Consider the following 18,785-nt stretch of genomic DNA (forward strand, 5'->3'; position numbering starts at 1 on the left):
GCACAGTACACTTCTCTCTTTCACACAAGTCTATAGACCGGTTAGCTGACAACGTCACCAAGAGAACGATGCATGCGCTTCAATGGGGCAAGAAGGCTGTTTGTTGTGATTCTGGATGGCCAGATATCTTAGCAACAATGATAAGAAGCTGCCATGTGGAGAATCTTAGGTGACTCATTTCAGCTGGTTTTATCTGGTTCTTGATTCCATGTCTTGTTTAAGAGGTGTTTGACTGATGTCACGTCTATGCTAATATGGCTCAAATGTGTTAGCTAGCTAACCAACGACTGTAATGATGTATTTGACAGACAACGAGTGCTCACTGTGCAAATGTATTTATGTTTTCAATAAACATTGGAGTCGAAATACAAGTTATATACAAGAGTATGTGGACACCCATTTTACATTTACATTTTAGGCATTTAGCAGACGCTCTTATCCAGAGCGACTTACAGTAGTGAATGCATACATTTCATTTCATGCATTTTTTTTTAATATATATATAGATATTTTTTTTGTACTGGCCCCCCCCGTGGGAATCGAACCCACAACCCTGGCGTTGCACACACCATGCTCTACCAACTGAGCCACAGGGAAGACTTGAGATTTGCCCCTTCAAATTAGTGGATTTGGCTATTTCAGCCACAACCTTTGCTGAAGAGCTCATTGACTTTCAAAGTGGCACCGTCATAGGATGCCACCTTTCCAACAAGTCAGTTCATCAAATTTCTGCCCTGATCGAGCTGTCCTGGTCAACTGTAAGTGCTGTTTATTGTGAAGTGGAAACATCTAGGAGCAACAACGGCTTAGCTGCGAAATGGTAAGACGAGGGGTGGATGTGTGTGTCCTTTTGTCAATAACAACAGCTGGTGCCCAATGTCTAATATAAAAGAAGTCTTGAGGTATTGCTCGCCTGAGGTAGAGTACCTTATGATAAGCTGTAGACCACACTATCTACCAAGAAAGTTCTCATCTGTATTATTTGTAGCCGTCCACTTACCACCACAGAACGAAGCTGGCACTAAGACCGCTCTCAACCAACTCTATAAGGCCATAAGCAAAGAAGAAAATGCTCACCCAGAAGCAGCGCTCCTAGTGGCCCGGGACTTTAATGCAGGCAAACTTAAATCAGTTTTACCTAATTTTACCAGCATGTCACATGTGCAACCAGGGGGGGAAAAAAATCCTATCACTTTTACTCCACACACAGAGACGCGTACAAAGCTCTCCCTCGCCCTCCATTTGGCAAATCTTACCATAATAATATCCTCCTGATTCCTGTTTACAAGCAAAAATTAAAGCAGGAAGTACAAGTGAATCGCTCAATACGGAAGTGGTCAGATGATGCAGATGCTACGCTGCAGGACTGTTTTGCTGCACAGACTGGAATATGTTCCGGGATTCATCCAATGGCATTGAGGAGTACACCACCTCAGTCATTGGCTTCATCAATAAGTGCATCGATGACGTCGTCCCCACAGTGACTGTATGTACATATCCCAACCAGAAGCCATGGATTGCAGGCAACATTTGCATCGAGCTAAAGGCTAGAGCTGCCTCTTTCGAAGAGCCGGGAGACTAATCCGGACGCTTATAAGAAATCCCACAATGCCCTCAGACGAACCATCAAACAAGAAAAGCGTCAATACAGGGTTAAAGATTGAATCCTACTACACCAGCTCTGACGCTCGTCGGATGTGGCTTTAAAACTATTAGGGACTACAAAGGGAAACCCAGATGCGTGCTTCCCAGTGACGGGAGCCTACCAGACTAGCTAAATGCCTTTTATGCTCGCTTCGAGGCAAGCAACACTGAAGCATGCACGAGAGCACCAGCTGTTCTGGATGACTGTGTGATCACGCTCTCGGTAGCCGATGTGAACAAGACCTTTAAACAGGTCAACATTCACAAAGCCACTGGGCCAGACAGATTACCAGGGCATGGACTCAAAGCATGCGCAGACCAACTGTCAAGTGTCTTCACTGACATTTTCAACCTGTCCCTGTCCGAGTCTGTAATACCTACATGTTTCAAGCATTCCACCATAGTCCCTGTGCCCAAGGAAGCGAAGGAAACCTGCCTAAATGATTACCGCCCCGTGGCACTCACATCGGTAGCCATGAAGTGCTTTGAAAGGCTGGTCATGGCTCACATCAACAGCATCCTCCGGGACACTCTAGACCCACTTCAGTTTGCATACCGCCCCAACAGATCCTCAGATGACGCAATCTCAATCTCACTCCACACTGCCCTTTCTCACCTGGACAAAAGGAACACCTATGTGAGAATGCTGTTCATTGACTACAGCTCAGCGTTCAACACCATAGTGCCCACGAAGCTCATCACTAAGCTAAGGACCCTGGGAATAAACACCTCCCTCTGCAACTGGTTCTTGGACTTCCTGACGGGCTGCCCCCAGGTGGTAAGAGTAGGCAACAACACGTCTTCCACTCTGATCCTTAACACTGGGGCCCCTCAGGGGTGTGTACTTAGTCCCCATTGTGTGGCCAAACACGACTCCAACCTGCCCAGGGACTGCGGTTGAAAATTAGCCGGCTGGCTAAAACCGGCACTTTTACTGAAACATTGATTAATGTGAACTGTCCCTGTAAAAAAATTAAATAAACTCAACACCACCATTAAGTTTGCTGACGACACAACAATGCTAGGCCTGATCACCGACAACGATGAGACGGCCTATAGGGAGGAGGTCAGAGAACTGGCAGTGTGGTGCCAGGACAACAATCTCTCCCTCAGTGTGAGCAAGACAAAGGAGCTGATCGCTGACTACAGGAAAAGGCAGGCCGAACAGGCCCCCATTAACACAACGGGGCTGTAGTGGAGCGGGTCAAGAGTTTCAAGTCCCTTGGTGTCCACCAATGAACTATCATGGTTCAAACACACCAAGACAGTCGTGAAGAGGTTCACCACAAAACCTTTTCCCCCTCAGGAGACTGAAAAGATTTGGCATGGGCCCCCAGATCCTCAAAAGGTTCTACAGCTGCATCATCGAGAGCATCCTGACCAGTTGTATCACCGCCTGGTATGGCAACTGCTCGGTATCTGACTGTAATGTGCTACAGAGGGTAGTGCGAATGGCCCAGTACATCACTGGGGCCAAGCTTCCTGCCATCCTGGACCTATATAATAGGTTGTGTCAGAGCAAAGCCCATAAAATTGTCAGAGACTCCAGTCACACAAGTTATAGTCTGTTTTCTCTGCTACCGCACGGCAAGCGGTACCGGAGCGCCACGTCTAGGACCAAAAGGCTCCTCAACAGCTTCTACCCCCAAGCCATAAGACTACCGAACAATTTACATTGACCTCCTCACCCAACCCTCTGTACACTGATGCTACTCGCTGGTTGTTTGTTACCTATGCATAGTCACTTCAACCCCACCTACATGTACAGACTACCTCAACTAGCCTGTTCCCCTGCACACTGACTCGGTACCGGTGCCTCCTGTATAAAGCCTCGTTGTTCTTATTGTGTTACTTTTTATTATTACTTTATATTTTAGTCTTGAACTGCGCTGTTGGTTAAGGGCTTGTAAGTAACCATTTCATGGTTAAGTCTACACTTGTTGTATTCGGCGCAGGTGACAAATAAAGTTTTGATTTGAAGTGGTAGGCCACACAATCTCACAGAACAGGACCGCCGAGTGCTGAAGCGTGTAAAAATCATCTGTCCTCGATTGCAACACTCACTACCGAGTTCCAAACTGCCTCTGGAAGCAGCGTCAGCACAAGAACTGTTCGTCGGGAGCTTCATGAAATGGGTTTCCATGGCCGAGCAGCCGTACACAAGCCTAACATCACCATGTGCAATGCCAAGCATCGGCTGGAGTGGTGTAAAGCTCGCTGCCGTTGGACTCTGGAGCAGTGGAAACACGTTCTCTGGTGTGATGAATCACGCTTCACCATCTGGCAGTCCGACAGATGTATCAGGGTTTGGCGGATGCCAGGAGAACGCTACTTGCCCCAATGCATAGCACCAACTTTAAAGTTAGGTGGAGGAGGAATAATGGTCTGGGGCTGTTTTTTCATGGTTCGGGCCCCTTAGTTCCAGTGAAGGGAAATCTTAAACCAACAACAAGTCCCCGCAGCAATGTTCCAACATCTAGTGGAAAGCCTTCCCAGAAGAGTGGAGGCTGTTATAGCAGCAATGTTCCAACATCTAGTGGAAAGCCTTCCCAGAAGAGTGGAGGCTGTTATAGCAGCAATGTTCCAACATCTAGTGGAAAGCCTTCCCAGAAGAGTGGAGGCTGTTATAGCAGCAAAGGGGGGAATAACTCCATATTAATGCCCATGGTTTTGAAGGAGATGTCTGTTCAGGTGTCCACATACTTTTGGTCATGTGGTGTATTTTAAATGGGAAATAGGATGCCTGTGCAGGACGTTAATGTTTGGACTAATACATTAATGATACGTACCTATTGATTTTTTACAGAATATAACTTTTATAAATGCCTCATGAGCTTTAGTTCAACTGTCGTACCCCATCAGAACCCAAAATATAAGCTTGTTTTCATATTGATTTAGCAATAGTTGTCAACAATCTAAGTCAACCCCGTCTGTTTTGTCCCATAGCTGCTCACGCCTCGGTTTTGTTGCTAAACAACCAACCCATCTATTTCTGCCCTAAATTATTATAGGCCAACAATACAGATTAACACTGCTGGTCTCCTAGGCAACATGGTCTCCTAGGCAACATGGTCTCCTAGGCAACATTCTGTATGTATTGTTTTGGTTTTGATTATCTGAAAAGAGATCAATACCATCAGCCATCAGGAAAACACAAGGAGAGAGAGATCAATAACATCAGGAAAACACAAGGAGAGAGAGATCAATAACATCAGGAAAACACAAGGAGAGAGAGAGAGATCAATAACATCAGGAAAACACAAGGAGAGAGAGAGAGATCAATAACATCAGGAAAACACAAGGAGAGAGAGATCAATAACATCAGGAAAACACAAGGAGAGAGAGATCAATAACATCAGGAAAACACAAGGAGAGAGAGATCAATAACATCAGGAAAACACAAGGAGAGAGAGATCAATAACATCAGGAAAACACAAGGAGAGAGAGATCAATAACATCAGGAAAACACAAGGAGAGAGAGAGATCAATAACATCAGGAAAACACAAGGAGAGAGAGAGAGATCAATAACATCAGGAAAACACAAGGAGAGAGAGATCAATAACATCAGGAAAACACAAGGAGAGAGAGAGATCAATAACATCAGGAAAACACAAGGAGAGAGAGAGATCAATAACATCAGGAAAACACAAGGAGAGAGATCAATAACATCAGGAAAACACAAGGAGAGAGAGATCAATAACATCAGGAAAACACAAGGAGAGAGAGAGATCAATAACATCAGGAAAACACAAGGAGAGAGAGAGATCAATAACATCAGGAAAACACAAGGAGAGAGAGATCAATAACATCAGGAAAACACAAGGAGAGAGAGAGATCAATAACATCAGGAAAACACAAGGAGAGAGAGATCAATAACATCAGGAAAACACAAGGAGAGAGAGATCAATAACATCAGGAAAACACAAGGAGAGAGAGATCAATAACATCAGGAAAACACAAGGAGAGAGAGATCAATAACATCAGGAAAACACAAGGAGAGAGAGATCAATAACATCAGGAAAACACAAGGAGAGAGAGAGAGATCAATAACATCAGGAAAACACAAGGAGAGAGAGAGATCAATAACATCAGGAAAACACAAGGAGAGAGAGAGAGATCAATAACATCAGGAAAACACAAGGAGAGAGAGATCAATAACATCAGGAAAACACAAGGAGAGAGAGATCAATAACATCAGGAAAACACAAGGGGAGAGAGAGAGATCAATAACATCAGGAAAACACAAGGAGAGAGAGATCAATAACATCAGGAAAACACAAGGAGAGAGAGATCAATAACATCAGGAAAACACAAGGAGAGAGAGAGATCAATAACATCAGGAAAACACAAGGAGAGAGAGAGATCAATAACATCAGGAAAACACAAGGAGAGAGAGATCAATAACATCAGGAAAACACAAGGAGAGAGAGATCAATAACATCAGGAAAACACAAGGAGAGAGATCAATAACATCAGGAAAACACAAGGAGAGAGAGATCAATAACATCAGGAAAACACAAGGAGAGAGAGAGAGATCAATAACATCAGGGAAACACAAGGAGAGAGATCAATAACATCAGGAAAACACAAGGAGAGAGAGAGATCAATAACATCAGGAAAACACAAGGAGAGAGAGAGAGATCAATAACATCAGGAAAACACAAGGAGAGAGAGAGATCAATAACATCAGGAAAACACAAGGAGAGAGAGATCAATAACATCAGGAAAACACAAGGAGAGAGAGATCAATAACATCAGGAAAACACAAGGAGAGAGAGATCAATAACATCAGGAAAACACAAGGAGAGAGAGAGATCAATAACATCAGGAAAACACAAGGAGAGAGAGATCAATAACATCAGGAAAACACAAGGAGAGAGAGATCAATAACATCAGGAAAACACAAGGAGAGAGAGAGAGATCAATAACATCAGGAAAACACAAGGAGAGAGAGAGATCAATAACATCAGGAAAACACAAGGAGAGAGAGATCAATAACATCAGGAAAACACAAGGAGAGAGAGATCAATAACATCAGGAAAACACAAGGAGAGAGAGATCAATAACATCAGGAAAACACAAGGAGAGAGAGAGATCAATAACATCAGGAAAACACAAGGAGAGAGAGATCAATAACATCAGGAAAACACAAGGAGAGAGAGATCAATAACATCAGGAAAACACAAGGAGAGAGAGAGATCAATAACATCAGGAAAACACAAGGAGAGAGAGAGATCAATAACATCAGGAAAACACAAGGAGAGAGAGATCAATAACATCAGGAAAACACAAGGAGAGAGAGATCAATAACATCAGGAAAACACAAGGAGAGAGAGAGATCAATAACATCAGGAAAACACAAGGAGAGAGAGATCAATAACATCAGGAAAACACAAGGAGAGAGAGAGATCAATAACATCAGGAAAACACAAGGAGAGAGATCAATAACATCAGGAAAACACAAGGAGAGAGAGAGATCAATAACATCAGGAAAACACAAGGAGAGAGAGATCAATAACATCAGGAAAACACAAGGAGAGAGAGATCAATAACATCAGGAAAACACAAGGAGAGAGAGATCAATAACATCAGGAAAACACAAGGAGAGAGAGAGATCAATAACATCAGGGAAACACAAGGAGAGAGAGATCAATAACATCAGGAAAACACAAGGAGAGAGAGATCAATAACATCAGGAAAACACAAGGAGAGAGAGAGATCAATAACATCAGGAAAACACAAGGAGAGAGAGATCAATAACATCAGGAAAACACAAGGAGAGAGAGATCAATAACATCAGGAAAACACAAGGAGAGAGAGAGATCAATAACATCAGGAAAACACAAGGAGAGAGAGATCAATAACATCAGGAAAACACAAGGAGAGAGAGATCAATAACATCAGGAAAACACAAGGAGAGAGAGATCAATAACATCAGGAAAACACAAGGAGAGAGAGAGATCAATAACATCAGGAAAACACAAGGAGAGAGAGAGAGATCAATAACATCAGGAAAACACAAGGAGAGAGAGATCAATAACATCAGGAAAACACAAGGAGAGAGAGATCAATAACATCAGGAAAACACAAGGAGAGAGAGATCAATAACATCAGGAAAACACAAGGAGAGAGAGATCAATAACATCAGGAAAACACAAGGAGAGAGAGATCAATAACATCAGGAAAACACAAGGAGAGAGAGATCAATAACATCAGGAAAACACAAGGAGAGAGAGAGATCAATAACATCAGGAAAACACAAGGAGAGAGAGATCAATAACATCAGGGAAACACAAGGAGAGAGAGATCAATAACATCAGGAAAACACAAGGAGAGAGAGATCAATAACATCAGGAAAACACAAGGAGAGAGAGATCAATAACATCAGGAAAACACAAGGAGAGAGAGATCAATAACATCAGGAAAACACAAGGAGAGAGAGATCAATAACATCAGGAAAACACAAGGAGAGAGAGATCAATAACATCAGGAAAACACAAGGAGAGAGAGATCAATAACATCAGGAAAACACAAGGAGAGAGAGAGATCAATAACATCAGGAAAACACAAGGAGAGAGAGAGATCAATAACATCAGGAAAACACAAGGAGAGAGAGATCAATAACATCAGGGAAACACAAGGAGAGAGAGATCAATAACATCAGGAAAACACAAGGAGAGAGAGATCAATAACATCAGGAAAACACAAGGAGAGAGAGATCAATAACATCAGGAAAACACAAGGAGAGAGAGATCAATAACATCAGGAAAACACAAGGAGAGAGAGATCAATAACATCAGGAAAACACAAGGAGAGAGAGATCAATAACATCAGGAAAACACAAGGAGAGAGAGATCAATAACATCAGGAAAACACAAGGAGAGAGAGATCAATAACATCAGGAAAACACAAGGAGAGAGAGATCAATAACATCAGGAAAACACAAGGAGAGAGAGATCAATAACATCAGGAAAACACAAGGAGAGAGAGATCAATAACATCAGGAAAACACAAGGAGAGAGAGAGAGATCAATAACATCAGGAAAACACAAGGAGAGAGAGAGAGATCAATAACATCAGGAAAACACAAGGAGAGAGAGAGATCAATAACATCAGGAAAACACAAGGAGAGAGAGAGATCAATAACATCAGGAAAACACAAGGAGAGAGAGATCAATAACATCAGGAAAACACAAGGAGAGAGAGAGATCAATAACATCAGGAAAACACAAGGAGAGAGAGATCAATAACATCAGGAAAACACAAGGAGAGAGAGAGATCAATAACATCAGGAAAACACAAGGAGAGAGAGAGATCAATAACATCAGGAAAACACAAGGAGAGAGAGATCAATAACATCAGGAAAACACAAGGAGAGAGAGAGATCAATAACATCAGGAAAACACAAGGAGAGAGAGAGATCAATAACATCAGGAAAACACAAGGAGAGAGAGATCAATAACATCAGGAAAACACAAGGAGAGAGAGATCAATAACATCAGGAAAACACAAGGAGAGAGAGAGATCAATAACATCAGGAAAACACAAGGAGAGAGAGATCAATAACATCAGGAAAACACAAGGAGAGAGAGATCAATAACATCAGGAAAACACAAGGAGAGAGAGATCAATAACATCAGGAAAACACAAGGAGAGAGAGAGATCAATAACATCAGGGAAACACAAGGAGAGAGAGAGATCAATAACATCAGGAAAACACAAGGAGAGAGAGAGATCAATAACATCAGGAAAACACAAGGAGAGAGAGAGATCGATACCATCAGGAAAACACAAGGAGAGAGAGATCAATAACATCAGGAAAACACAAGGAGAGAGAGATCAATAACATCAGGAAAACACAAGGAGAGAGAGATCAATAACATCAGGAAAACACAAGGAGAGAGAGAGATCAATAACATCAGGAAAACACAAGGAGAGAGAGATCAATAACATCAGGAAAACACAAGGAGAGAGAGATCAATAACATCAGGAAAACACAAGGAGAGAGAGATCAATAACATCAGGAAAACACAAGGAGAGAGAGATCAATAACATCAGGAAAACACAAGGAGAGAGAGATCAATAACATCAGGAAAACACAAGGAGAGAGAGAGATCAATAACATCAGGAAAACACAAGGAGAGAGAGATCAATAAGAGAGAGATCAATAACATCAGGAAAACACAAGGAGAGAGAGATCAATAACATCAGGAAAACACAAGGAGAGAGAGAGATCAATAACATCAGGAAAACACAAGGAGAGAGAGATCAATAACATCAGGAAAACACAAGGAGAGAGAGAGATCAATAACATCAGGAAAACACAAGGAGAGAGAGATCAATAACATCAGGAAAACACAAGGAGAGAGAGATCAATAACATCAGGAAAACACAAGGAGAGAGAGAGATCAATAACATCAGGAAAACACAAGGAGAGAGAGATCAATAACATCAGGAAAACACAAGGAGAGAGAGATCAATAACATCAGGAAAACACAAGGAGAGAGAGATCAATAACATCAGGAAAACACAAGGAGAGAGAGATCAATAACATCAGGAAAACACAAGGAGAGAGAGATCAATAACATCAGGAAAACACAAGGAGAGAGAGAGATCAATAACATCAGGAAAACACAAGGAGAGAGAGATCAATAACATCAGGAAAACACAAGGAGAGAGAGATCAATAACATCAGGAAAACACAAGGAGAGAGAGAGATCAATAACATCAGGAAAACACAAGGAGAGAGAGATCAATAACATCAGGAAAACACAAGGAGAGAGAGAGATCAATAACATCAGGAAAACACAAGGAGAGAGAGATCAATAACATCAGGAAAACACAAGGAGAGAGAGATCAATAACATCAGGAAAACACAAGGAGAGAGAGATCAATAACATCAGGAAAACACAAGGAGAGAGAGATCAATAACATCAGGAAAACACAAGGAGAGAGAGAGATCAATAACATCAGGAAAACACAAGGAGAGAGAGATCAATAACATCAGGAAAACACAAGGAGAGAGAGAGATCAATAACATCAGGAAAACACAAGGAGAGAGAGATCAATAACATCAGGAAAACACAAGGAGAGAGAGATCAATAACATCAGGGAAACACAAGGAGAGAGAGAGATCAATAACATCAGGAAAACACAAGGAGAGAGAGAGATCAATAACATCAGGGAAACACAAGGAGAGAGAGAGATCGATACCATCAGCCACACAGGAAAACACAAGGAGAGAGAGAGAAAGAGAGAGGGAGAAAGATCAATACCATCAGCCATCAGGGAAACACAAGGGGAGAGGGAGAGAAAGACTGTTATGACAGGCCGAAAATAGACGAATGAGTGCAAATGATTTTTTTTTTAAAGCTCCCTTTCCATCTCTCCATCCTCCCTCTCCTGTCCTCGCTCCATCTCTCCAACCTCCCTCTTCTGTCCTCGCTCCATCTCTCCATCCTGCCTCTCCTCGCTGCGTAGTCACTAATTGCCAGACGGCCTCAGAGTTAGAGGAACTGAAGGAAAGTGGCACCCGTACGTACATACTTTCCTTCCTCCTGCCTGCCTCGGAGAGACTGATCAGGAGGTAGAAACAGACATAAGAGGGTAGAGAGAGAGAGAGAGAGAGAGAGAGAGAGAGAGAGAGAGAGGAAGGACGTGGCTGATGTAAACAGATTCTTCTGTCCTCTTTATTCATCTGTTCTTCTGATCCCTTCCTCCATCGCCTGCCTGCAGGACTGAGGTACAAAGTAGTCTTACTCATTTCTCTCTTCCCCCTCTCTCTCTCTCCATCACTCTATCGTTCACTCTCTCTCCATCTCTCTACCTCATTCTCTCTCCTCTCCATCTCTTATTTTCTCTCCTCTCCATCTCTCATTTTCTCTCCTCTCCATCTCTCTCTCTCCATCTCTCATTTTCTCTCCTCTGACATCCCTCTCGCTCTCATTTTCTCTCTCTCTCCCTCCATCTCTCTACCTCATTCTCTCTCCTCTCCATCCCTCTCTCTCTCTCTCTCTCTCTCTCTCTCTCTCTCTCTCTCTCTCTCTCTCTCTCTCTCTGTAGAGTACGGAGCAGGTTGCAGCGTTCTGTCGCAGTCTCCATGACATGAATCCGTCTGAATGTGCCACAAGTTCCTCCTCCCCCAGCCTGGAGTCGCCCTTCCCTCCGCCCGCCACCGGCACCGCCACCCGTCAGCTCTCCGACGCCGACAAGCTACGCAAAGTCATCTGTGAGCTGGTGGAGACCGAACGCACCTATGTTAAAGTCAGTACTACATCACCTATGTTAAAGTCAGTACTACATCACCTATGTTAAAGTCAGTACTACATCACCTATGTTAAAGTCAGTACTACATCACCTATGTTAAAGTCAGTACTACATCACCTATGTTAAAGTCAGTACTACATCACCTATGTTAAAGTCAGTAGTACATCACCTATGTTAAAGTCAGTACTACATCACCTATGTTAAAGTCAGTACTACATCACCTATGTTAAAGTCAGTACTACATCACCTATGTTAAAGTCAGTACTACATCACCTATGTTAAAGTCAGTACTACATCACCTATGTTAAAGTCAGTACTACATCACCTATGTTAAAGTCAGTAGTACATCACCTATGTTAAAGTCAGTACTACATCACCTATGTTAAAGTCAGTACTACATCACCTATGTTAAAGTCAGTAGTACATCACCTATGTTAAAGTCAGTAGTACATCACCTATGTTAAAGTCAGTACTACATCACCTATGTTAAAGTCAGTACTACATCACCTATGTTAAAGTCAGTACTACATCACCTATGTTAAAGTCAGTACTACATCACCTATGTTAAAGTCAGTACTACATCACCTATGTTAAAGTCAGTAGTACATCACCTATGTTAAAGTCAGTACTACATCACCTATGTTAAAGTCAGTACTACATCACCTATGTTAAAGTCAGTACTACATCACCTATGTTAAAGTCAGTACTACATCACCTATGTTAAAGTCAGTACTACATCACCTATGTTAAAGTCAGTACTACATCACCTATGTTAAAGTCAGTACTACATCACCTATGTTAAAGTCAGTACTACATCACCTATGTTAAAGTCAGTACTACATCACCTATGTTAAAGTCAGTACTACATCACCTATGTTAAAGTCAGTACTACATCACCTATGTTAAAGTCAGTACTACATCACCTATGTTAAAGTCAGTACTACATCACCTATGTTAAAGTCAGTACTACATCACCTATGTTAAAGTCAGTACTACATCACCTATGTTAAAGTCAGTACTACATCACCTATGTTAAAGTCAGTACTACATCACCTATGTTAAAGTCAGTACTACATCACTGGTGTGTGTGGGGGGAGGGGGTTTGTTGGTGTGTGTGTTTGCGGTGGGAGGGTGTGTGTGTGTGTTTGTGGGTGTGTGTGTTTTTGGTGGGGCTGTGTGTGTTTGTGGGAGGGGGCAGGTGTTGGGTGTGTGTGTGTGTGTGTGTGTGTGTGTGTGTGTGTGTGTGTGTGTGTGTGTGTGTGTGTGTGTGTGTGTGTGTGTGTGTGTGTGTGTGTGTGTGTGTGTGTTTGTGTGTGTTCTCAAAGTGAAGAATTCAGATGCATCTGTGTTTCTACCCCAGGAGACCTATAGGCACACTGCTGTGCCCTTGGCAGACTGACAGACAGCCATACCTTCCTAGTCCCATTCTGTACAGGACACATGGCAGACTGACAGACAGCCATACCTTCCTAGCCCCATTCTGTACAGGACACATGGCAGACTGACAGACAGACATACCTTCCTAGCCCCATTCTGTACAGGACACATGGCAGACTGACAGACAGACATACCTTCCTAGACCCATTCTGTACAGGACACATGGTAGACTGACAGACAGACATACCTTCCTAGACCCATTCTGTACAGGACCCATGGCAGACTGACAGACAGCCATACCTTCCTAGCCCCATTCTGTACAGGACACATGGCAGACTGACAGACAGACATACCTTCCTAGACCCATTCTGTACAGGACACATGGTAGACTGACAGACAGACATACCTTCCTAGCCCCATTCTGTACAGGACACATGGTAGACTGACAGACAGACATACCTTCCTAGACCCATTCTGTACAGGACCCATGGCAGACTGACAGACAGACATACCTTCCTAGTCCCATTCTGTACAGGACCCATGGCAGACTGACAGACAGACATACCTTCCTAGTCCCATTCAGTACAGGACACATGGCAGACTGACAGACAGACATACCTTCCTAGACCCATTCTGTACAGGACCCATGGCAGACTGACAGACAGACATACCTTCCTAGCCCCATTCTGTACAGGACACATGGCAGACAGACATACCTTCCTAGCCCATTCTGTACAGGACACATGGCAGACTGACAGACAGACATACCTTCCTTCACCCATTCTGTACAGGACCCATGGCAGACTGACAGACAGCAATACCTTCCTATACCCATTCTGTACAGGACACATGGTAGACAGACATACCTTCCTAGCCCCATTCTGTACAGGACACATGGCAGACTGACAGACAGACATACCTTCCTAGTCCCATTCTGTACAGGACACATGGCAGACTGACAGACAGCCATACCTTCCTAGACCCATTCTGTACAGGACACATGGTAGACAGACATACCTTCCTAGCCCCATTCTGTACAGGACACATGGCAGACTGACAGACAGACATACCTTCCTAGCCCCATTCTGTACAGGACACATGGCAGACTGACAGACAGACATACCTTCCTAGTCCCATTCTGTACAGGGCACATGGCAGACTGACAGACAGACATACCTTCCTAGTCCCATTCTGTACAGGACCCATGGCAGACTGACAGACAGACATACCTTCCTAGCCCCATTCTGTACAGGACACATGGTAGACTGACAGACAGACATACCTTCCTAGACCCATTCTGTACAGGACCCATGGCAGACTGACAGACAGACATACCTTCCTAGTCCCATTCAGTACAGGACACATGGCAGACTGACAGACAGACATACCTTCCTAGACCCATTCTGTACAGGACCCATGGCAGACTGACAGACAGACATACCTTCCTAGCCCCATTCTGTACAGGACACATGGCAGACAGACATACCTTCCTATCCCATTCTGTACAGGACACATGGCAGACTGACAGACAGACATACCTTCCTTCACCCATTCTGTACAGGACACATGGCAGACTGACAGACAGCAATACCTTCCTATACCCATTCTGTACAGGACACATGGCAGACAGACATACCTTCCTAGCCCCATTCTGTACAGGACACATGGCAGACTGACAGACAGACATACCTTCCTAGTCCCATTCTGTACAGGGCACATGGCAGACTGACAGACAGACATACCTTCCTAGTCCCATTCTGTACAGGGCACATGGCAGACTGACAGACAGACATACCTTCCTAGGCCCATTCTGTACAGGACCCATGTGACTGGACAGAGTTATATCTGGGTTACAGATCACAGTAATACGTAGTATATTGTGTAACTGGGTTATAGAATATAGCAAAGCAATACATATTACAGTATTATAACTGGGTTACAAAAAAGCTCTGAGATATCAAATATAACCTCAATACATATGTAATCTGATCTAACTAAAAACAGAGATGTTACTTGACAGAGATGCCATAATACTTTAACAAACCCGGTCAGTGTGAAACCTAGAGAATAAAGGATCTATATCTTTACGTGTGATTAGGAACAGTATTATTTTAACAGTTGAATACCTTGGTTGTGATCAGAGATGTTAAATCTGCCATTTAAACCAGAGTGTATTCTATTCTCCCTGTCAGTGTGTGTACATATCCATTTATTTATTTTATTTCACCTTTATTTAACTGTCCCTGTGTGTGTGTGTGTGTGTGTGTGTGTGTGTGTGTGTGTGTGTGTGTGTGTGTGTGTGTGTGTGTGTGTGTGTGTGTGTGTGTGTGTGTGTGTGTGTGTGTGTGTGTGTGTGTGTGTGTGTGTGTGTGTGTGTGTGTGTTTGTGTTCAGCACCCTAATCAAGCCTGATTCACTCTTGTCTTGCAGGATCTTCATTGTCTCATCGGGAGGTATTTAACCCCACTACAGAAGGAGACCTGCCTCACTCAGGATGAGGTATGAGACACACACTCACACACACATATATATATATACACACACACACACACACACACACACACACACACACACACACACACACACACACACACACACACACAGGGAGCCATACTGTAGCTTAAATGTATCTGGTACTAAAATGTTTCTCAGAATGGCTGTTTCATAACCGTGTGCTGTGTGTAGGAGAGGGAGAGGGAGAGGGGATGAGAGGGAGGGGGAGAGGGAGGACGAGAGGGAGATGGAGGGAGGACGAGAGGGAGAGGGAGGGAGGACGAGAGGGAGGGAGGACGAGAGGGAGAGAGAGGGAGGACGAGAGGGAGAGAGAGGGAGGGAGAGAGAGGGAGGATGAGAGGGAGAGAGAGGGAGGACGAGAGGGAGATGGAGGGAGGACGAGAGAGAGGACGAGAGGGAGAGGGAGGGAGGACGAGAGAGAGAGGGAGGACGAGAGGGAGGACGAGAGGGAGATGGAGGGAGGACGAGAGGGAGAGAGAGGGAGGATGAGAGGGAGAGAGAGGGAGGATGAGAGGGAGAGAGAGGGAGGACGAGAGGGAGATGGAGGGAGGACGAGAGAGAGGACGAGAGGGAGAGGGAGGGAGGACGAGAGAGAGGACGAGAGGGAGGACGAGAGAGAGAGGGAGGACGAGAGGGAGGACGAGAGGGAGATGGAGGGAGGACGAGAGGGGGAGAGAGAGAGAGAGGACGAGAGGGAGAGGGAGGGAGGACGAGAGAGAGAGGGAGGACGAGAGGGAGGACGAGAGGGAGAGGGAGGACGAGAGGGAGGGGGAGAGGGAGGACAAGAGGGAGAGGGAGGACGAGAGGGAGGGAGGGAGAGGAGGATGTTTAAAGAGAAGAGAAAGAAATAGCTGTAAGGTTTGACACTGTGATGTTGATGGAACACAGATGGTTCTATTGCTTTAATAGGATCTCCTCACTTCAACTGTTGCAGCCAGAATGCAGCCCTATCTCCTATCCAGTGCACAGAAATAGTGCACTATATAGGTAGTAGGATGCCATTTGGGATGCATGCCTCTCAATGTAATTGGACCCTTGAGTTGTATGTAATTCATTGATGTATTGAGGAATAATATATTTCCTTTCCTTTTGTGCGGCTCCAGCTGGACATTCTGGTTGGGAACCTGCCTGAGATGGTCGAGTTCCAGGTGGAATTCCTGAAGACTCTAGAAGACGGGACCAGATTGGTTCCAGACCTGGAGAAGCTGGAGAGAGTGGACCAGTTCAAGGTAAAAACAGCCTGCCTCGAACGACAAAATAACAGCCTGCCTCCAACGACAAAATAACAGCCTGCCTCGAACGACAAAATAACAGCCTGCCTTAAAATGAAAGACGGCTCTTCCTGGAACAAAATAACATGCTTCCTGAAATGAAATAAGGCTCTGCTTGGATCCAAATAACAGCCTGGCTGGAACGAGTGTCATTTTAACTGTGCTCCACTTCCAAAACACATTGTGTAACCACGACTCTCTCCTCTCCTCAGAAAATCCTCTTCTCTCTAGGAGGTTCCTTCCTGTACTATGCAGACCGCTTTAAGATCTACAGTGCGTTCTGCGCCAGCCACACCAAAGTCCCCAAGGTGCTCGTGAAAGGTGAGCTGTTAGTGTGTGTGTGTGTGGTTGTGTGTGTGTGCGTGGTTGTGTGTGTGTGTGTGCGTGGTTGTGTGTGTGTGTGTGTGTGTGCGTGGTTGTGTGTGTGTGTGTGTGTGCGTGGTTGTGTGTGTGTGGTTGTGTGTGTGTGTGGTTGTGTGTGTGCGTGGTTGTGTGTGTGTGTGTGCGTGGTTGTGTGTGTGTGTGGTTGTGTGCGTGTTTGTGTGGTTGTTTGTGTGTGTGGGGTTGTGTGTGTGTGGTTGTGTGTGTGTGTGTGGTTGTGTGTGTGTGTGTGTGTGTGGGGTTGTGTGTGTGTGTGTGCATGGTTGTGTGTGTGTGTGTGCGTGGTTGTGTGTGTGTGTGCGTGGTTGTGTGTGTGGTTGTGTGTGTGTGGGTGTGTGGGTGGTTGTGTGTGTGTGTGCGTGGTTGTGTGTGTGTGTGGTTGTGTGTGGGTGGTTGTGTGTGTGGTTGTGTGTGTGTGTGTGTGTGTGTGTGTGTGTGGTTGTGTGTGTGTGGTTGTGTGTGTGTGTGTGTGTGTGTGTGTGTGTGTGTGTGTGTGTGTGTGTGTGTGTGTGTGTGTGTGTGTGTGTGTGTGTGTGTGTGTGTGTGTGTGTGTGTGTGTGTGCGTGGTTGTGTGTGTGGGTGTGTGTGTGTGTGGGTGTGTGTGTGTGGGTGTGTGGGTGGTTGGTTGTGTGTCCAAGGTGCTCATAAAGGGTTAATAAACCTGAAGCATTCCTCCCTGATCCCACCAAACCGGCTTCCTCCACCCTGCACTGGTCATAAGTACTGCACTATATAGGGAATAGGGTGCTATTTGGGATGGAGCCTCCAAGGACAGTGTTTCTCAAACTGTGGGCCTAGGACCACCTGGGGGCCTTAGTGAGCTTTAAGGGGTCCCCGAATTACCTCTTCATAGCTATAGCAGGTCTGTTAGGACAGTGTGGAATGACCTCTTCATAGCTATAGCAGGTCTGTTAGGACAGAGTGGAATGACCTCTTCATAGCTATAGCAGGTCTGTTAGGACAGTGTGGAATGACCTCTTCATAGCTATAGCAGGTCTGTTAGGACAGAGTGGAATGACCTCTTCATAGCTATAGCAGGTCTGTTAGGACAGTGAGGAATGACCTCTTCATAGCTATAGCAGGTCTGTTAGGACAGTGTGGAATGACCTCTTCATAGCTATAGCAGGTCTGTTAGGACAGTGAGGAATGACCTCTTCATAGCTATAGCAGGTCTGTTAGGACAGAGTGGAATGACCTCTTCATAGCTATAGCAGGTCTGTTAGGACAGTGAGGAATGACCTCTTCATAGCTATAGCAGGTCTGTTAGGACAGTGTGGAATGACCTCTTCATAGCTATAGCAGGTCTGTTAGGACAGTGTGGAATGACCTCTT

General features: G+C 44.5%; 1 protein-coding gene across 3 annotated transcripts in view; it reads left to right on the plus strand.

Annotated features, from left to right (window-relative positions):
* The window catches only part of LOC145862463 (rho guanine nucleotide exchange factor TIAM1), a 60,069-nt gene that overhangs the window by 24,497 nt on the left and 16,787 nt on the right, over positions 1-18,785 (plus strand). For 2 of the 3 annotated variants that reach the window (XM_082966804.1, XM_082966805.1), the window contains 4 exons: positions 11,708-11,908; positions 15,718-15,786; positions 16,905-17,030; positions 17,285-17,393. In XM_082966804.1, the coding sequence (XP_082822930.1) occupies positions 11,708-11,908; positions 15,718-15,786; positions 16,905-17,030; positions 17,285-17,393 (505 nt within the window). Of the gene's footprint in view, positions 1-9,809; positions 11,252-11,707; positions 11,909-15,717; positions 15,787-16,904; positions 17,031-17,284; positions 17,394-18,785 lie in introns of those variants that run through there. The other variant, XM_082966806.1, reaches the window with a different exon arrangement.

Source organism: Salmo salar, chromosome 20 (genome assembly GCF_965601325.2).
Source record: "Salmo salar chromosome 20, fSalSal1, whole genome shotgun sequence".
Lineage (NCBI taxonomy): Eukaryota > Metazoa > Chordata > Actinopteri > Salmoniformes > Salmonidae > Salmo > Salmo salar.